Source organism: Dreissena polymorpha, chromosome 9 (assembly GCF_020536995.1).
Source record: "Dreissena polymorpha isolate Duluth1 chromosome 9, UMN_Dpol_1.0, whole genome shotgun sequence".
In the NCBI taxonomy this organism is placed as follows: domain Eukaryota; kingdom Metazoa; phylum Mollusca; class Bivalvia; order Myida; family Dreissenidae; genus Dreissena; species Dreissena polymorpha.
This window is the reverse complement of record NC_068363.1, coordinates 50,430,315-50,452,969: the sequence shown is the minus strand read 5'-3', so window position 1 is coordinate 50,452,969 and position 22,655 is coordinate 50,430,315. Positions and strand designations below refer to the sequence as shown.

At 32.6% G+C, this 22,655-nt stretch overlaps 1 protein-coding gene across 1 annotated transcript; it reads left to right on the top strand.

Annotated features, from left to right (window-relative positions):
* The first annotated feature begins 306 nt into the window (after window positions 1-306).
* LOC127844241 (low-density lipoprotein receptor-related protein 4-like) lies at window positions 307-20,079 on the top strand. The gene is made up of 21 exons (XM_052374305.1): window positions 307-431; window positions 8,079-8,550; window positions 8,992-9,244; window positions 9,380-9,545; window positions 9,868-9,978; window positions 10,216-10,371; window positions 10,616-10,726; window positions 10,933-11,095; window positions 11,328-11,468; window positions 11,689-11,806; window positions 12,085-12,223; window positions 12,501-12,620; window positions 12,920-13,150; window positions 14,318-14,510; window positions 15,319-15,446; window positions 16,098-16,254; window positions 16,540-16,658; window positions 17,121-17,252; window positions 17,645-17,912; window positions 18,171-18,345; window positions 18,538-20,079. Exons 1-21 carry the CDS (start codon window positions 344-346, stop codon window positions 18,856-18,858), a joined length of 3,762 nt encoding a protein of 1,253 aa, XP_052230265.1. The 5' UTR covers window positions 307-343; the 3' UTR covers window positions 18,859-20,079.
* The last annotated feature ends 2,576 nt before the right edge of the window (window positions 20,080-22,655 follow it).

The following is a 22,655-nucleotide window of genomic DNA, read 5'->3' as shown; positions in this document are numbered from 1 at the left end:
ATCGTTCAACTGAAAATTACTTCCTTTGTAAGAGTGTATTAAATTAATATAGCTTTATTAGACCATTTGATCGAATTTAATTTAAATTGAGTATATTTGTTTCGTGTAGATCTACATAACAATCGTCACTAATATCGGATTTAAAGAAATTTTACGATTTCAACTTAACAAATCGTTATTACCCTGCAGAGTTTTAATTGATGCACGTTGAGCCATTTTAACAGCGGAACGGAATGAGCTATTAAAGCTATTGAAAACAGCATACCTAGTCACGGTCAACGGATTTAAACTGCGTAGTTTCAAAACTTCCGTATTGAGATGTTGCCACAAATCACTTGACTGCATGTCGATCGAACGTGAACTCGATACAGAAATGTGGACTGTTCGAATTGTTATTACTGTATTAACTATTTATGAAGTCGGTGTTTCGGGTAAGTTCTTTTAAATTCAAATTATTTATTTATTAAAACATCGCTATTAATGTTTGGTTGGTATCGCTGCAATAACTGAAATAAAACAAAAGTACGCGAAGTAACTCATACTTTATGTCGTGAATTTATGAACTGTTAATATTAGTATAAGGATATGTTAGTTATTTCTAGTTTTAGCCTATATTTAAAAACAATGTTGGTTCGTAATGTTTTATAGAAAAGTGGCGAATAAAGCTATGTTAATTGTAATTATATTAGAATGATAAACGTTTGCACTTGCGTGTGATTACTGTTTTCAAAGTCTCGATAACTATTTTTTTAATTTATCAATATTAAGTAACATCATGCAAAAAACTTAATATATATTAAATAAATAAAGCTACGCTAGTGGGCATTTTGCGAAAATATTCTCCACATTCCACGGCCTTTTTATTTTTGTTTATGCTTATATTTATGAAAACAGAATTAATCATTCAAAACATTAAACACTATTTATTATATCACTTGTTCGTATTGAACGTAGTTTACTTGTGCATGGTATCCAATAATTATTTATGTGGTTTATATTTATTTTATGCTTTCCGGTGGTTTATAGAGAAAAACAGTGAATTTAAACAGATAATTTCACTGTTCCATACAGTGAAAATTATCGATAATTTTCACGGTTTACTATCAAATGACGTCATTTGTTGACGAAATGACGTCATTATCCCAGCGAAATTCTTTAGTCAATCATAAAATGAAAAGAAAAACTTGTTAAATTCGGTGGATAATCGATTTTAATTAACTCGTGATCATAGAAAAAATATATTTTCTATGATCACTCATGAATTAAAATCGATAATCCACCGAATCCAACAAATATCCTCTATATATTATACGCCATCGGTCAATTTGTTCGAACTGGCTTGCCAATGTCGTTTATGGTCATACAAACTCAATCATTAATATTTGAACGTGCATTAATCAGAATTATAGAGTGAGCAAGCATCTTTATTTAAGATTAAAATGGGCATCGTGATAGTTATGTAAATATAGTGTCAAAAGAAGGCCATATTACGCATTAATAGGCAAAAAAAATGCTATGTACGGGAATGTTTTTTGTTAATGTTTTCGGTAATGCGTTATGGTAATATTACTTGCAAGCCTTGACGAATATTTATTCAAACTTTAGGGATATAATACCTTATTCTGCATTTTGTAGCGTATCATTTTACATTAAACGTTACTTCAGTTTTGTATAAACACTTCCTGATTAGATTCGGTTATCACTGGTATTTGCTACCATTAACGGGAAATATTCAGTTAGGTATGTTCTGTTTATTGTAATTGTTTCATGTGTTAGAAGAACAACAACAGCCAATGACTAATGTTCGAACAATCTTCGCTATAGCTCTTCTTTATCTGAATATAATTAATATATGAAATAAGGAACTAGTACGATGCACTAATACGGCAGAATTGACAATGTTAAACCATAATCAGTTCGTGACAGTTTAACCTGTTTGTGTAAGTTAGGCCACGAATTTCTAATTTAAAAGAAGAAGTTAATTATAAAATTATTTGTAGTGATTGTTCTTCGTTAATTAATCTTAAATCATTCGTTTGTATTTTAAATGATTCGGAGATATGTGAAATTGCGGCTTTACCACGCATCGACGACGATTTGTCGCAAATAACGCCAATCATACTTTTGTTGAAAACACATAATATTTTTTTATTTTTGGAAGAAGTCCATTTAGAAAATCGCAACATATAATCAATTCATCGTTTTTCAATAGAATTTTGCAGTTTATGTAATATATTTTATATCAAAATTAATAGGTATGTGGAAACGGCGTAAGCGGCCACCCGTCCCTTTTTATTTTTTCAAAGGTCCAAAAATATGTGTGATTTTATTTTTTGTAAAGTACATTTTGCAGTGACTGTTTAATAAGCATATTTTCTGTGGTAAGTCTATTTTCTCGTTAATTTAACATCATCTTGGTATATTAAAATATAATAAAAAGTGAGTGTATGGTTATATTGTACGTGTTCTGTTTATGAACGGTCAATAATAATCATCCCAGTTCAATTTTTTAATCGCGCGTATATATTAGAAAGCGAAAAGATACTTTGAAGAATCAGTTGTTCTTGTTGTAGTGTTTTATTTAAATTAATGTTTGCTTTAATTTGTATATTGTTTAACTACTTGTCATGTTTAGCATGACAATGTTTTCACACGTGATGTTCATAAAATGCAATAGTTTTGGAAGAAGGCATGTGGCCCCTTTCATATAAGCTACATTTGTTTTGACGCATGTTAGCAAATTTGCGAATAAGTGAAAAAAGTTATGTCTTACAAATATATTTTAACAACATTCTTAGTCACTTGTTTACACATAAAAACGCGATGCATTTAAAAATACACATAATAATTAACTATCTGGCACCGTTACAGCTTAATACCAAACCGGAAGATATAAAGCGCTATTCACAAATCGTTGATCAAGTCACAGTGCTTTGCTTATCAATTGCGGTGTTTTAAACCTTCCCGTATTGAGAAGTTTAGCCATTCATACACGACTTATATCGATATTGCAAACAATGCTTTAATTGAATTTTTGACGTTTCGCATTATTGTGACTGTATTTCATTTTTACAGTCGATTGTTCGGATGAGTCTTGAGTTAAATGAATTATTCACCATCGCCCTGTGCTTTATATATATATAATATTATATTAATTAAAAAATATATATATTAAATAACATGAATTTAAATTCTGGTTATCAAGACGAGGATGGACAAAAGGACACTGATTTACCCTGTAGTCTCAAGCCAATAAAACGCAATATATGTCATTGTAGTTTGATGCTCTTTTGTTAATTCTGAGTTGTTTTATGAGTGAGTAGTTCGGCATATTTGCAGTATTTACATTTTTATTCAAAGTGATACTTTAATCATTGTTAACTTGTTCCATTGAGTTAATTGCTATTTTCTAAAGGTTGTTGGTATTATTACGTATTTAACATAACATAACATGACATTACATTTATTAGGCATAACACAGCATATTGCACATTTATTGCGTATACACGGTGTGTGTTTGTGAGATAGCAAAGACATGGTGCATATATTTGAGAAGTACAACACAAAAAGACGAATACGAATAGTGGGTTAAACAGAAAAGAAAAAACGGCATGTCAAAATCATTCAAAGAATATAATCAATAAGCGATTTACATTATAAATATATAATTTCGGTTGTGAATTTCATTTACAAAAAAAGAAAAGTTATCATTTATTCGTGTACTTTATATACAGTCGTGCTCGATTTACAGTTTGAATGACTGCGGCACAATGTGGCTTGTTAACAAGTAAGGGCTTCAAATTCATCTGCTCATTTGCGACAGCCAATAACAGTAAGGATTTTGACAATTTCCTAGTTTGCACATCTGCATATGTTATAGATGCCACTTTAATCCCAAATATCATCACTAGCCTATGAACGAATTCGTTACAAAAGTTAGTTTGGAACGGATATAATGTGTGTTACAAATGTTAGTTTGGCACGGATATAAAGTGTGTAACAAATGTTAGTTTGGCACGGATATAATGTGTGTTACAAATGTTAGTTTGGCACGGATATAATGTGTGTTACATATGTTAGTTTGGCACGGATATAATGTGTGTTACAAATGTTAGTTTGGCACGGATATAATGTGTGTTACAAATGTTAGTTTGGCACGGATATAATGTGTGTTACAAATGTTAGTTTGGCACGGATATAAAGTGTGCGTCGTTTTGTTGACACGGCCTTTATTTTACTAAACTTAATTGTTTGCTTTTGTATCGCAACTTCGAATCTAATTCCAATGTGTAGTTGAAGCTTTTGTAGGTTTAATGAATGTGTAGGGTACATTGTGTCACTCTCAATAAATTGATATATACTGAGTTGGGTTGTGAAACAAATTATCTAAAATTATCCCATTTTAATGCAAAACAATTAATAGCGTTATATAAAAAATCACAAACATAATCATGTGTCATGTTCCATGTACACTATACGTGGGTAATGTGGTATTGAATAATGCAAAAGCTTAATCACAAAAGAAGCGCGATGTTATAAATGCAGATTAATTTTTACAGTAAAAAATGCAAAATGTAAAGATGAAAACCTAATCATACATTTACTCCATTGTGACAATCTGCATTACTGGTCTTTTGCACTTGAATTTAAGTTAATAATCAAAACAAGAAAATCGTTTTCAGCAAATCTTATTATTAGGTATCTTGTTTGTTTTGCTATGCATGAGCAGTCCCATATGACATGTCATTTCAACTCCCCTATTAAAAAGTGTTAAAACTGTTTAATATATTGTTCATTTTTTACTAAAGTTGCAATATAATTTATATAATGTCACGTTAATAAAGTATAGGAATATGTTTAAACAGGATAGTGTGTTATAAAAGGTAAGCACGAGAAAATAAAAACGTGTTGAACAATATGTAAAATTTATAAAACTAAATAATTGACATTATTGATGCTTTAGTGTTTTTGTCGTAAAAAAATCGCTATCATATTCGCATAACATAAATATTTTAAATATATAATAGAATCGTCATGCAATATATTAAAGTATCATGGACAGGAGAACAAATATTTTAGTTAGTTAATATTAAATTCACACCACATATGACAACGATGTGCAATTGCACATTATTAAAGTTTTACAACCATTTTACGAGTGTAAGACTAGTCTTAACTTTAATTTGCATATGAAGACAACTGCTATATTCCTCAGTGTTTTAATACTATTCGTTTTAAGTATTACAGTTGCTTAAATCGTTTAAAGATAACAACCATATACGTAGTAATGTAAATTTATAAGAGTCATTATGCCCCCGTGATTTAAGTGTTATAAAATTGAAGCACAGTAAAATAACTGGTGCGTGGTATTTTGTATAAATACGAACAAACATCAACAGGCTTTACACTGACGGGATTTAAAAAAACTAGATCCACCAAAGCAGATAAGCACATAATTTTTTGTTATCAAACTTTTCTTTTGCATATTAACTTTGGAGATAAAAACGGTGTAGTTACATAAACAATGTAATATGACCGCATTGCTTTATGTCGAACGACGCGACAAGAAGACGGTTTAACTTTTACAACTAACTGCGTATAACGAGTGTTGAGCTATTGCTTATTGTCTGCAAACAAAAAAGGACTTCAAACCGTCTTACTGTGTTATGAAAGAGTTACCGTAATTACTCTAAGCTTTCGGACACTTAAACATAATTGACCAATTAGATACGAAAAATATTCAAAAATAACAGGTGTCCGAAAATTTAGAGACACACATTAAGGTGTCCGCAAATTATAGATATATTGAAATAAATGCAATAAATCAATGTACACTAATTTCTTGTGATTCACTCTACTAGTTCTGCTTAAAAAATAGATGCAACTTCACAGAGTTGCTAACTCCTGCCTGAAATGTTACGGAACACAAAAAAAGTAAAAACAGAAAACATTCTGTGTCCACTGTATCAAATGCTGTTTGGTTAATCCTTTATTTGCTGCCGATATACATGGTTATTTACATAAGTTAGCGAATGTAATAGTCTATTGCCATCAGACATGCATCTGACAGGTTTAAAGATATTAATCAGGTTGTACAAATCCATGATTGAAGTGTCACTAGATAAGCGAAAACAGTGCCGACGTCTCTAGAATATGGCGGTAAAGTATACTGTCCGAAAATTAAGAGACATTCATTATGGACGAAAACCAGTATGTCCGAAAATTTTGAGTCACGAACTATAATTATTTTTGCTAAAAAAAGAGGGTGTCCGAAGAGTTAAAGTAATTACGGTAAGTATTCTAATGTAATAGAATACTTAAACAGATGACTCGTGTATATCACAAATCAAATATATGAGGTAAGGGAAAAACGTTATAATTAATTCATAAACATCCATATACAATAGGCCTATGCTGATTTAAACTTTAAATCAAGAAGCACTGTGTGAACTGAGTGTTTTCTAAGACTTTGAGTTGGCCAGGCAAAAAAGCATTTTAATGGTTGAAACAATGATTAAATAAAAATAAAATATTTTGTTCGAATAATTAAGACTCAGGGCGCGGATTAAAGAGAATAACAGGTTACTGCCTGATCTTTTTGTAATATATCAGGCAAGGCTTAGAATAATATAATTCGTGCCGAGCCTGATATATTACAAAATATCAGGCAGTAACTTGTTTTTCTGTTGTTCGTACCTCTACGTCCCCGACTTTAAAGAAATAATGAAAAAATCGCTAAAAAGCTGTAGTTTTAGCGTGCAAGAATATGACTTTTGTCGTTTGCCGTGTTAATAATGACGTCATGAGCACGCGAGCTTAATATTTTTTTGCTGTTTGTGTTGCATTTTGTGTTTAAAATATATTACATCTTGGTATCAAATAGTTTGTTTTGTTCAATCTGATTCGATTTTACTAAAAATGATTACTTTATAGTTGATTCCGAGTAATATGACCATCCTGCACACATGACTGATATAAGAACTTCCTGTTGACCATGATATAAAAAAATATATCAGGTAACGTTATATCAGGCTGATATCAATGCGGTGGTATGACAAAATAGAGTGATGGGATGACATGAAATGTTAAAGGGGCCGTCCAACAAATTGGTAATTTACAAAATTAAAAAAAGTTGTTTCAGATTCGCAAATTTACGTTTTTGTTATGCTATTTTTGAGAAAATAGTAATACTGGCCATTTACCATGCTCTTAAATATCCATAATATGCATGTTTTGACGATTTGAAAACCTGAACATTATAAAGCGTCGTGCGACGCGAAACGATTTAATTATTTTGAAAGTTCTGTAGTTATATTTTGGGAAACTAAGAGGATTGCTTATATAGGTAAAAATACATCCGCTCTAAGCATGAGCATGGATGGTCGAGTGGTCTAGGCGGGAGACTTTTTACTCCAGGACTGCAGGGGTCAGTGATTCGAGCCCTGTTGAGGGTTACGTATTTTCCTTTTTTTAAATTGTATTCTCGTTTTTTTACAGGAGATTTTTAGGTCAAATGTTTAAATATATCAATATAAAGCATTTAATGACATGCTTCAATACATGCCAAAATCTGTTGGACTGCCCCTTTAACACGAGAATATTATTTTAAAAATTCTTCTAGAACAAAATTATTTTGAAAATGATTGCCTTTTATGTGAATGTACTTGTTAGCATAAATAAGCTTCTGAATGTACATTGACTGATTGGCATATGATCATGTATGGAAATTCGATACTTATACTGTAAACAACAATTGTACTCTTTTATATACAGAATACTAGGTTAGCGTTGAATAGAGAGAAGTTTATGTTGCGAGGCTTAGAACGCCGGGAGCGCGAGCCTTGGCGAGCGCTTTCGGTGTTGGAGTCGAGCAATATAAACTTCTATTTTCAACGCTAACCCTAGTATTCGATTTATCCCATTGAATTTTTAATAAACACTATATATAAAGGTCTTCATTTATTATGCCCTGTGATCAGTTAAAAATTATAAAAGTTACTCTTAGAGCAACTTAAAAATAAGTAAAGTATTGTTTTCTTGCATCTTTTTTGTAGAATGTGTTGTATTTTATTTTGCAGATGCCTTGTCAACGGGGTATATGGTGCTCGGATCCAATATGAAGAGTATGTCAAATGACACGACCCACTTGCTCTCAATTCCGCTTGAGACAGAAAACGGAACCACTATCATTGCCACAAACCGTGAATGGATGATTAGTTACGAGAACTACTTAAGTCGACCTGAGAGTATCGACGTGGATTACGGTCGGAAGCAGTTGTACATTTATAACCGCTACACGGCGGCTCTTCAGAAACTAAATTTTTATCCTGAGAACGGTTTTCCAAATGTGACACTTACATATCTGCATTCCGGACTTTCTAGAGGCGAAGTGAAGATAGCTTTGGATTGGATCTCAAACAACATTTACTGGACAGATCCGACGTTTAGATGGGTCGCAGTTCAGTCATTACGAAATGATGGACATTACAAACTTATCGTTAACGATAACGTCGAGAAACCTACTGGAATTGCCGTCGATCCGATTCACCAGTAAGTTACTTTTTGGCTTGTTGTTTTCGTTGTCTGATTATAATTTAACGCCATGTTATTCAAACAATCTAGTTTTCTTTTTTAAGTATAATTAAACGTAGATAAACAAACAGTATGTTAATTGATATGCTCAACCACTCAACGTAGGACAACTATAAAAATATGTTTTTAAAAGCCGAATCGAGTCAGCGGATTATTATTCCTCTTTAACAACTGAATCGAAGAAATACAACTTGAATACTGACATAATGTATGTGACCAGCACAATATGCTTAATTAGTATGTCGCCATTTCTAAATAAAAAAAAGCTCAGTCAATAATATTTTCTTTTCGCAAGAGACAGTTGTCTCTGTGGATATAAAAGTTTCTGTTATGAGTAAATCCATTCTTGAATATTATTTTACTGGTTTGCACATACACTTTTGTATCTTTTGATTTAAGATACCTATTTTGGAGCGATGTTGGGTCATTGCCGAAGATCGAGCGATCCAGTCTTACCGGAAGCAGCCGTAAAACCATAGTGTCTCAGGGCATATCATATCCAATAGCTTTGGATGTGGACATTTCCTCGTCAAAGCTGTACTGGGTTGACAATTACCGTGACTCTGTGGAGCGATCAAATTTAGATGGTACAGAACGAATGATGATTAAAAGATTGGCGCACTCGACATTTCTGGACATACAAGTCTTTTCCGTACGTATTATTTGTTTGAAAACTAACAAACATAATTGATACCTAAATATTTTAATATTCGTTTGTTTCTATTGGTTTTGGTTTTGTTACATGTGTAATATAATAATAGTTATTCTATATAGAACTATGTTTCAGGACGTTATTTTAACAACAGATATTGACCTTAACTTAGGCGGATTAGTGCGTCTATTTAACAAGGACACCGGCGTAGACGACAAAGGCAACACAATTGTCCGATCAGCTAAAATGGATTTTCACATTACCTGTGTAACTTTGTATGCACCACAACCTACGACGACAGGTTAACCAAAATGATCACCGCATTAATTGTTTTCTTTTGAAAGCTTCGATTCCCGTAATATGCGGATTGGATAAATCTCGTTTTCAAGACGATATTAAATAAATGCCATCTCCAATGCCCATATTGAATATGCAATAGGGATATTGTAAATGCCTTAATTCACAGCCTAATTATCACTTCCACTTAATAAATACTTTTATTTAAATACTTTCGAATAGCAAATATACGTTTGTTGTCCAAGATACCAATAATGTATATAAAAAATTGTACGCTTTAGATGTCTAACATTTTAAAACCATACAGGCAACATTCTTATTTACAGATCATTGTGCAAGCAGTCCCTGTGAGAGCATATGTGTGAGTGAATCTACAAGACCCGTGTGTCTGTGTGCGGAGGGATTTGCGTTGAATTCAGATGGACGCACCTGTTCTGGTAAAGTTGGTCATACTTTGAATCTTTACTTTATGAAACACATGAACAAACGTTTAGCACACGACCAATTTCAAGATAAATATGTATAATTTGACAAAAAACAAGTATTATAAAAAAAATCCAAATCGTTGAGGAACGTATTATGTTAAATGATTTCATATTCACATTATGTATACAAGCTATGAATCTTTGGTAAGTTTTGTATACATACGGTTAAATGTGTGCACGTGATTGCAGAGACTACTGGTTCCCTTCATCGTGCCTTAGTCTGGGCTACAACAACAACTTTATGTGCTGCTGATATACGAGGGATTCACGACGAAAGTGAATACATAACGTCTAACAAGACCTGTTTCTCTAATGTTGGATCAGACATAAATTGGATAACAGTCGGTATGAGACGAAGTCTATATAAATATTCAAAGGAATTATTTCAAAACTGAAGTAATTAACATATATGGTGGATACAATGGTATATTACCGTGTAGCATTGATGCCTCGTGATATAATATTAAAGCTAGAATATGCATAAACCTTTATTTTGTATTGACATATGTAAGTTAATTATTTGATTGTTTTAACATTTCCATTTGCATTTAATTTTAAGTATGCAATAAGGTATAATCTATACATTTAGATTCTCACGATCGAAATATAATCTTTGCGGACGGCAGTGACATATTTGCGATGACATTGGATGGAGTTCATACAAAGCAACGTATTATATCGGCAACGGAAACCGTGACTGGTATTGTTTATAAAACCAATCGAAAAATGCCTACATTAATGTTGTTTGTAATTTAAAAATACATTTTACATGGTTAATTAATGTGAAACTTAACATTTTTATGACATGCTTTAAAGTAATAAAGCATATTTAGCCTGTAGAAAAATAAGTTTTTTAGAGAACAATTCTTCAAAAAGACTAATAGTATTGTTTAACACTTCAATCAGGCCTCGCAGTAGATTGGGGAGACAAGAACGTTTACTGGTGCCAAGGACAGCAATCTGGAACAGGGAAAATAAATGTTTTTTCTCAAACAACTACAAACATACATACGCTCATTTCAAGCGGATTGGATAATCCAAAGGCTCTAAATATTATTCCTTTACTAAGGTAATAAACGTATTAACGCGTGCGTTCAACGACGCAAAAATGGCATCACGTTAATTCATCGGCGATGATATCCCAATAAAATAGACACACCAACCTAACAAATAAACAAATCTGAAGTAAAATGATTAGTTTAGTTAGTCAAACTAAGTACTTTGAAATATGAAATGTTGTCAAATATTAACGCTTAGAAGATACTGTACTTGTTTACTATTGAAGTTGGTACCTGTTTTAGAACAATGGTATGGATTAATGGGAGATTAGGAAGCTATCAGATCAAGAAGGCTCATGTCCATGGAACCGATATTCAGACTATTGTAAGTTTTATGGACTTGTCCGAACCTCGAGACCTTACTGTTGATGCAGATTCCCAAAGGTTTGTGCATATATTGTTTAAGCATTTAAGAAAATGCGTATTCAATGACATGTATTGATAAAACAACAATAATACTGCAAACCTTTGCTTTTTTAATCTTTTATATGGTCTGTTATAGACTTAAACACTGATATTTCACAAATTTGATGTAACAATATCTTATTCTAACTATATACTTTCTCTCATAATTCTTCGTTATAATATATTTTAATTCTTTCAGACTGTATTTTATTGACGGAAACACTTTAAAATCAGTGCAGTTAGATGGAACTAAACTGACATCAGTAGACGGTGGGGTTGCAAACTCTATTCTACCTCTAAAACTTCATTCATACAAGGTAATTGTAAGTTTCTAAATTTCATCTTACGAGTGCCATAATGACCACAATATATATAAAGAGGCACAAGTATAGCTTATTTATTTGATGACAAAAACGTATTTTGATGAAAAACAAATATAACATATGGCAATGGAGTAGAGGTCTTTATTGTTCATGTAAAACTAGTCACACAGTGTTATGATCACTTATTATTGTATGTTTCGGACTTGGTCATGTTGTTTGCAAAAACGTGTTTAAAGTCGAAGTTAGAACTACAACAGCTCTTTGATTTACAGAATCACCTTCTTGTGGCTGACGCAGGCATCAAAATTGATGTTGTGTCCCTGCCATATACAGGAAGCGTAACTCTTAATACTCTTGTATCAGTTACTGATATTTGTGTAGTTGATATCACCGAACAGCCAAACGAGAACGGTAAATGACTTTGTAAATGACTTTGTAAATGATTTCGTAAATGAGTAAGTAAATGACTTTGTTAATGACTTTGTGAATGACTTTGTAAATGATTTTCCTTGTTTTACTTTTTTTTCAATTCTAACATTTTATTTTAAAAAAGTATGTTGGTCGTAAATTCTTTAAATAGACTTCATTTTGGGAAGTAATGCTTGTATTTGATTTATTGCGTAAGCGATGAATCAAAACATATATTAGGGCGTAAATACAGCTATGAAATATCTTCTTTTTTTAAAAGGTCCTTGCGATGCTGATAATGGAAAATGTGAACACATTTGTATTCCACTTGGTCGAAACAGAGAATGTCAGTGTAGCTATGGTTACATTCTTGATAGCAACAAGGAAACGTGCTCATCAGGTACTTGTCAGTTGCCCGCCAATTTGCTTTCTAATTCGTTCAGGAGCTTAAATAAATCATACATACAAATAAGTCTGATATTCTATTGAATAAAAGGAACACCGTGCTATTGATAAACATGGCATAACTGTAAAGCTTTGTGAAATAGTTTTGCAACGTTTTCCTGAATTTCCACAAATACCGGATTCAATTAACTACCGCTCACAAGAGTATGTAAAACTATAACATTTAAACATGAACTAGTTGATGTACCATTGATATGCTCATTTAAAACCACGTTTTCCACTTTGTTATTGCAGAACCACTGTCGGACAATTTTATGTATGTTTCGGATTGGACCCATGATAAAGTATATCAAGTTTCTCTAATAAATGACGCTGTAAACGCTCTTGATAGTTCGACCGTCGATCGCCCTACTGGAGTTCTTTATAATTCAATAACGAACAGAATCTATTGGGGTGAAACCACATCGAATTATATTCAGTCTGCAAATGTCAACGGTTCGGGATATTCGGTGCTATTTGATGTTGGTAAGTACATAACTTAAACATATTATTCTAACTGTAATGACCTTTGGTTTCACAGCATTTCAGTTTGCATAGCGGTTGCTTTTGCAAAAGCGTATTTAGAATTTAAAATATTGTCCCATTTTCGACACGTCTCTAGATCTAATACACCTTTCTGCGCTTATATGATTAGTCCTTGGAAATCCTTATACACAGTATAATGTATATTACATACATTTGAAAAATGGTAATTGCGCAAAAACCATAAACTCGTAAATGTTTGTCTCTTATTAAAACGTAAAGCTGCTTTTATACTTTAATTTAAAAATAAAACAAGAAGTGTTTGTGAAACACTATTTCACCCCATATATTTGATCTTTGACCTTGAAGAATGACCTTGACCTTTCACCACTCAAAATGTGCAGCTCCATGAGATACACATGCATGGCAAATATCAAGTTGCTATCTTCAAGATTGCAAAAGTTATGGTCAATGTTAAGGTTAGACGCAAACCAACGCACAGACAGGGCAAAAACAATATGTCCCTCAGTAAAAACTGGGTGACATAAATGTCCCCAAGTATAGACTGGGGAACATAAAAAATACGAACCTCAAAGAATCTTAATGCGGATTACAACATTGGAACGGAAAATGCCATGAAATGCGGTTTTAACCTTTGACAGGTATACAAACAGACGCAACAAATAGTGTCTCAATATAAAAAAGCGACAATAATAAATGTTTTACTTTCCATACATATACCAGTTGCGTTATCATAGTTTCCTCCAGCTTTCCCTTTCTACTTTGTTTTGAGAAGATTTTAAAAATTCATTTGCATTTGAAACCGTCTGCAGATATTAGGCATGTATAAATTAACTTATATTTTATTTTTTATATTTTACCAACTCAATCATTGAATTTCATATTGCAACTGATATTTTTGTGTTGAAATGTAGAATGAATAGCGACTGTGTAGCTATTCACGGCCCTTTTTTTACTATTTTTCATGATACTAATTTAGATTATTACGCCAAAGAATAACTCGTTGTTATAATTTTAGCTCTGTTGATATAAAACATGTCGTTGTCAAAACACCAAATTTTGTGTTTTGCAACCATTGCATTCAATTATTCATTTTGATTTATTATTCCTCAGATTATTACAGTTATGTGTCTATCCCTTACTTCACAGGGGCGTATCGCGCACACCCCGACAGGCTGGCTCTAGACTACAGTACGGGAAACATTTACTACACTGCTGTCAGTACAAGTCAGTTGCCAACAAGTTTCACCGGAATCGGAGTTGTGTCTCCTAATGGTCAACATAGAAAATTGATCTCGGGAGGTGTACAGCCGAGAGCAGTTGAAATTGACCCAAGCAAAGGGTGGGTAAACATATACAAACATGTATCGAACACAAGAAATTAGTTATGATTTCTAGAAAAGCCATTTTTAAGCAGTTATTTTTTAAATATAAACCCCTTTATCTTACTTAATTAGCTTTATAATAATACATCGAACAAGAGATATAAACATGCTATCGCTGCCTTAGAACAGTCAATGCAACCAAAAGGGTTCAAATCTGCACAAAGCCATGTAAAACCTACATTTAATTACAATTAATCGAAAACACTTCATTTGAAAGAAACATTCACCACAAAGTAAGCATACTAATTAAATTACAATTCAAGAGCATTACACGATAATAAGAATTTGATTCTTGCCATTTAATGTTTCGCTTGGTGTGATGTTTACATGAGCAACAAAATTCCGTTTGACACGATTAAATGAAGCTAGTATCAGAAACATGTATTTCTGCTAACAATATTTCGGAAATTGGCATCCTATATTGAAATTTCCAGATTAATGCAATTGGGCTTAAGAAATCTAGTAATAACCGATTACACAGCTGGGATGTATTTGCATTATATTAATTTATAATACTACGTCTTCACATTTATTTTCACAAAAACTACATTTATCTGGTAATCACCAAACAAAACTATTATTATGACTACATTTAAATCATGATTCAGTTTTTATGGAGAGTTTTCTGTTGCGTGTATCCTTTTTTTGGACATAAAACATATGTTCTATGGATGCTGCAATAAATGTTTGTGTTTTGTATGCTAATAGTTGCATTTGTATTAATATTTGAAACTTCTGTTAATTTTTTAACCAAATCCCATTTAGATTTCTGTTTTGGACCGACCACGGTACATCACCTGCAGTATTAAAACGCGCCCATACAGACGGCACCAACATTGTTACACTGTTTGCATCAATGGAATGGCCTAACGGGATTGCCATTGACAGATCGGGTATCACATTTATGTTTTCTGTTTAATCTCAAACTTGATGCGTGTCTATTTTAAGTTTATGTTATATAATGATGTTGCTATTATATATTTTTAGATTTAAGTTCAAACATTTACTGTTGAGATACTGAAAAACACGTATCTGACTATTTCATTTCGTGCTAGGTTCATTTTGGTGTTTTCTTGTTGAATTGGTAAAAATTTGAATATCTATCGCTAATAGCAAATCTATGCACAAATAGAGACAGTTACTACTACAAGTGTAGTTTACATATATATGGCACGGTACAAAAATCCCACAATGTCTCTATTTTAATAGGAGTTAGAAATGTTTGAAAAACAATATCTTCAGAGATATAAAAAAAAAGTGTAAACAGATAATATGCTAATGTAAGACATTTTGTATAGCATTTGCCTTGTGCTTTTTTTAACGACAAAATTTATCCTTAATTGGTAATTGCTTGGGTAACACATACTTATTTTGAAATAAACACGCGTTTAATTCACTTGGCATGCATTTGTAGCAATTCTTAATTAATTGGACGAAATCTGTTTGGGTAAATTTCTGAAACAGAAAGGTCTCTATCACAGATAAATAGAAGAAAATTGTTGTCAGCCAAAATAAGTTTGTTTTAAATTAAATGACGTTTTCAGCAAGCGCATTATACGTTACCGATGGCAAAACGAACATAATCTACCGCTGTGGGTATGAGGCGAACACGTGTGTTCAATACTTTAGTGACCCTGGAGTTCAACTCATGGACATTAAACTTCTCGGAAACTATCTCTATTACACTGCTTGGAATAAAGTGTAAGGTTATTTTGCGCATGAAATGTTATAGAAACACTTCATCTCATGACGTTTGACATTAATTTTCACGTTCCTTTGTAAATTCTTACAATATATATTTTATAGATTACATTTAAGCAAATGATAGCAATACCACTCTTCAAAATACATTTACTTGGATATATCAATATGTTATTGTACACGGAACTAATTGCTGCAAATAATCTTATTCACAATACTCTTTATTCAAATGATTTTTAAATGTTATTTGCTTTGCAATAATGTATTTCGAATATCTGTTTTCAGGTACATAACTAAATTGCACAAAATTAACTCAAGCGACATCGCTAAGTTAGCAAACAATGCAGAACTCGGCAGATTGGATTCTATTTCTTTGTACTCTTCAACCTTTCTCCCAACAAATGGTAAGATTATCTTAAATATACGTTGAACGTACAAAATGGCATGAATTGGCTTTTTTAATTAAATAAAAGAAATTTGTTTACAGTCCGTTGTATTTCTTTACCTACGATCAACTAATTTACAAATAGCAGTGTCGATATTAATAGTTTTTTGTCAATATAATAATCAGTTACGTTTTATAAATACGTTCATTCATACAAAAACATTTCGATTATAATGTGTGTTGATCTTCATTGTATAACCTAATTTACCATGTATTAGAAATTTTAAACGATTTAGCGAGTATGCTGATTTGTTAACCATTCCGTTCAAAAGTATTGATATGGGCTCTACTCAATTTTCTGATAAAAAGTGACCGAGAGCGGAACAAATTCAGCACATAATGTCGCATTCCAACATAAACAATTAATATGTACAAACATAAACAATTTCGTATAAAATCATAACTTTAATGAATATTATAGTCCAGTCACAATGCCGCAGTAATAATGGACGAGGAAACTGCAGCACGCTCTGTCACCCAACACCGTACAGCTTCACGTGTGGATGCCCTGACGGAGAGCAACTGCTTCCGGATGCAAAAACCTGCCCTAGTGGTACGACGTAAATGTTTCGTGTATGATACATAATCGGTATTTCAAAGTTTTATTAAACACAAAAACGGCAACACACAAATTACCATCTGCTTAGCTTAAGTTTATTCACGTATTTAGCAAGTAAAGGATAGTCATATAGTTAGTTTCCTGTTCATATGTTGTAAGTCTGCCATTCACTGCAAGACTTTCTACCAGAGAATTACCCTTTTTGAAACACTTATGGACACTAAGAATCTTAAAGTGTAAAAGTTTCACTCTAATGAACTGGTAAAAAAGTGTCATATATCATCAGTTTAAATTCTATCAAATGTCTAGTAATGCTAGCACCCCGTATTGATTTATTCAACTATATATTATGTTTAATGGTTTGATGCAATTCATTTCTATTGCAGCTTTAACACCAACCTCATCATCCACATCAACATCAACAACCACATCATCCACAACATTTCTAACAACAACAACTGCAACAACAAAGACAACGTCAACTTCTTTCATGACAACGTCCACGGCTACCAGTACGCCATCTCCTGGAATTGGGGACATTAAAAGCAACGATGACAAAACTTCTTCCTCCCTAATCATGTACATTGGAGCAGGAGCTGGTGGAACTGTAGCTATTGTCATCATTGTCGTCGTAATCGTCATCGTCTTAATAAAGTATGTTGACCGTATATTGAAATAGTTTCGTATAACCGTTCATAGTATGTGTTTTACTTGTTGGCTAACATAACGCAATTATGATTTAAATGGTTGTTAACGAACATATCAAGGCAATGTTATCATTTCATTAATTTGCTCTTTTATGGGCTCACGTATGTTCCTCTAAGAAATACGATTAAACTTTAACGTAAGAGTGCACGTTTGTTTATTGAAAAGTCATAGATGCAGTCCTGCAATGTATTATTCATGGTTTAGATGCGGAAGAAAGGCACAAACTGTTGCACGGTACGAACATAATCCACAAAGTGGCCTCTCTAACGACGGGTTCGAGCATAGTGCCGTGTATGAGGAAGGAGCTGTAACCTTTCGAGCGAAAGGCGAAAAGCCATACTCAGTGCCGGGTAATCTCGGAGGGGTAACTCATTACTCGGTAAACACAAACAGTTTTGTTTTGTTGGAAAATACATTTTAAATGGATTTGTAACATAGTTCATCGTTTTGCCTTTATATTTCTCTTTGATGATCTTCAAAACCACACAGTTTTCTATGTGTGATCTGTTGCTTTTACAATTCATTGATATACGGGTTGCGTCTAACTGAAGAATATTATCCTTGTTTTCAGAGGAATGAAAACACATACAGTACACTGCAGAACGTGAACAACATATACGACACGATCGATCGTATCAGTGACTGCCCAACCACTGATGCGCCTCCTCCCCCGTCTGATTGGAGACACATGCCTCCTCCGTCAACTGATTGGGGAAACGTGCCTCGAAGTGATGCGCCTCCTCCACCCTATGATTGGAGACAAATGCCTCGAAGCAGCGAGCTCTCTGGTGTGTATTTAACACCATCTGAGGGACGCAGATCAGTTATGAATTCGTCTGACAATTTCTCCGACAGTGGAAGTAGTGGTCAACATTTTAACTGGCCGCGTTGATACTTAAAAATGGCATGTGTTTGATATTCATATGTGTACGTTCTTGAAATGGACACCATGTTGTTGTTTTTTGTTAACAAAAATAATAGTTTTGCTGCCTGTACTTAGCAACCGTAGTTTGAGAAAATTAGACAATTAAATATTCAAAGAATTGTTTATTGAACAAAAACAAGAAAGGTATATACGATCAAATTATTCAAAATTATTTATAACTATATGGTAGCAATAGTTTGTAAATTTAAAAAATACTTTTGTGAATACGTTTTACAACTTAATAATATTGTTTTACATCGTTGTGTTATTTGTAAATTATGTCAAGTTAGGTAAAGAAAACACGTTTTATACACATTTGTATATACACAGTATAGGTTTTGTTGAACCGTTAATGAGGATTCGTTGAACATATTTATGTTGTTTTTTGTTTCTGATGAAACGAACATATCTTTCAATTATAGGAACATGTTGTTAGCAGTGATATAATATAATCAATATGGTGATATTCACATTTTCAAATATCATTATACAAATCAATGAATGTATTTCTACAATTCTATACACATGCTGTAGTCATCTCGTTGATGTGTATAGGCCTGAATATATACCGTTTAAGTGATGATTTTAAATACATCTTTATAGGACGAACGAACGTTTCCATATTCTATTTAAAAATACTCATAGTTTGTATTTAATATATGAACGACAGTTAATGCACATATCTATTGAATGTATGCAGCATAGAAATGCATCTTTAAAAATGACGATATTAGGTTCAAATATACCCACATATATCCTAACACTAAAATAATTGAACTATGCAATGAATATAATACTTTTTTATCTTATAGCATTCTGATTACTCAACGTAAATGTTTAATGTGAATGTTTAAATCATTATGTGTGGTATACTAATATTGTAGTCTATATATCGATACACTAATTGTTTAAAAACATTATTTATGTGTATAATTCATCCGTATTGTTTTATATATAACGTATGTATACAGAATGAATATGGCATAACTAGACAAAGTTTATTTTTCAGTTTCTCCATAAAGTAAATTGTATGTGAAGTAATATTCAAAGTACGAGCTTGTTTTATTTATTTCTACAATGATAACATTTTTGAACTCATTAACCACTTATTGCATTTAATGATGTGCTCATCATCACTGTGCTTTACTTATGTGTCATACCTGTTCAAAATAAACTATAAAACTGTAAGCAATTATAGTTGAGTGCACCTCTTAAAAGAAGTCACCATTTAGAAGTCCCACTGTACGTCGCTGCGCCAGTAAAATAACTTGTCACAAATGTAAACCAACACAAGACAACGTTTTGCGTGTGAAATCCCTCTCCATACCTGAAAGGTCAATGCCAATCTTAGAAGTAGAGGACAAATCAGATAATAAAACGTGCAAACGTGAAATTCCAGTCCTTGATAAACCGTTACCATACATCGAAAAAAAATCAAATATATTTGCACCATTGTAAAGCATAATACGAACAGAATGTCGCCAGTAAACCCGTCTCGTCTCTCCACCTCAAAGGTAAAGGTCATCTTTCGAGATTGGAAAATTTATATCTAAGCAATATCCTTTCCATCTTTAGAGATTGGAAATTTCTATCTAAGCAATATCCTTTTCATATTTTGATGGATTTTGAAATTACTTTGCACAAATGTCAACCATTATGAGATGAAATTTAACTTTTTTTAAAAGTCTAGGTCATACTAAGAGTTCAAGTGAAAATTTTGAAAAGAAATATTGCAGGTGGAGATTTCTGTTTCATTTAAACACATGCATAATTAGATATAAAAGACAGGCCCGTAGCCAGGGTTTTGAAAAGGGGAGTGCGAATTTTTGCCATCGACGATTGTTATTGAGCAACGAAGTGGCGAAGGGGGTATGTGCGGGAGGGGATGTCCCCCTCCTGCAATCGGGGGCTTTGGAGGTCCTCCCCCTAGCAAATTTTGAAAATGAAACGTAAACTACTGCATTCTGGTCATTTTTTAACTGTATTTAGAGACTGAAGTTATAGAGCATTTTTATATGAAATTTCACTTTTATTGACCATACTCAGTGATTGATTGACATGAATATGATATAACATACATGTATTCCCCACCACGTTTTTCAATAACCACCTTTTTTCATCAGTCACGGATATTCATCATTTTATACAGTGTTTAACCCGACAATAGTATGCGCGCACACACTTTGTTTACATTGCAACAACAAATTTGTAGAATGTTAAATCAAACAACAAGAACGGTATGAAGTATCATTATTTATTGGAATCTTGGAACCGAATCTTGATAAAATTGGTGCATTCTACCATTCATAAATCGAGCAAATTAAATGGAAATATTTGACATTTTTTTCAAAACAATTGTTTGTCTGCTACTATGGATAGTACCAGAGGGTTAGCATTGCTCTTAAGGTGCTTATAGTGTATTGTGCAACAAACACTAATTAACAAATCTGGGTCTTCTCTAATCTGCATCAATACTAAAAAGAAATCAAAATCGTATAACTGGTTACTTTATATTTTTTAAACTATTTTTAACAGATAAATTATCTTTTTCTAAACGAATTTCAGAAAAATATAACACTTAAGGCTTCATTAAGACTCTATAGTCACAAACTACTGGCCCTATGGTCTTAAAGTCCTTAACAATGTATACCAGGACTTCGAAGAAAAAAGTTGTACTTATTTGCCCATTATATGCTCAAGATCCGTCACAGTTGATGAACATTAAACGTTAACGTCCACCTGATCATATGTTATAACGTTTTAAATTCATTATAACAACTGTTTGAGGGTAGGACATTCCAAGTGTCAAGTCTGACATGATTAAACATTGTGGAAAGTCATGTATGTGGAGCAGAACAGATGCCATTAGGTGTCGGTAAACTAAAAACAAAAGCTACATTGCTTTGTAGAAATTATTTGTTTTCTTGTCATTCAACAACAAAATTAGCCTGTCTTGAGCATAGCTGATATTTTTGTTGCTGGAAAACCATTTAGGGGATCCAAAAATGGTTGTACGGGGATATAACAAAAAGACAACGCAGTCTGTCGAAAATGCTGTGCACAATGTGCAATTGTTATAAGTCGTGGATTCATCATTCTGTTATTATATCTATTAAAGTTATGGCTTTAACAGACATTAATAACGATGACAAAAGTTACAAAACAATCAATTAGTATCAAACATCTATAAATAAGTATCGATTTTATACGGATTAGAGCGCCAGGTTAATAATTAGGCATTAAACCGAAAACAAATATCAATTTATAACAACGATTCCAATTCCATTTTGCGGGGACCGGCTTCCTAAATCTTCTCAAATTTTGCTGTCAAAACTTCTGTTTATTTCAACAATTCTACGGTTAAAAAGTGTAACTAAAAATCACGCGCTATCTTGGGAATGACTTAATCAAGAAATTAATTATATGGTGACCTGTCGGTTGCATATTGAATACAACATTATTTTAACGCTTAAATAAGAAGACTCGCTGGGTTCCGGAAAAAAATAAATAACCGTTTTTGCGTCAAATAAAGTTGGTTGCTACTTCCAGTACAAGTTTTTTACTCGTCAAAAAAGATTACGCACCCAACGCACCCCCCCCCCCTGGCTACGGGTATGAAAGATCTATTTATTCAAACGTGTAGTCAATATCAATTTTCAAAGTTTATTAAAGCAGTTTTCTTTTAATGTATGTTTATTGTAAGTCTTATTTTAAAATGTATATACAGTATTGCTGTACTTGTCAATTGTATATATGTTAACTAT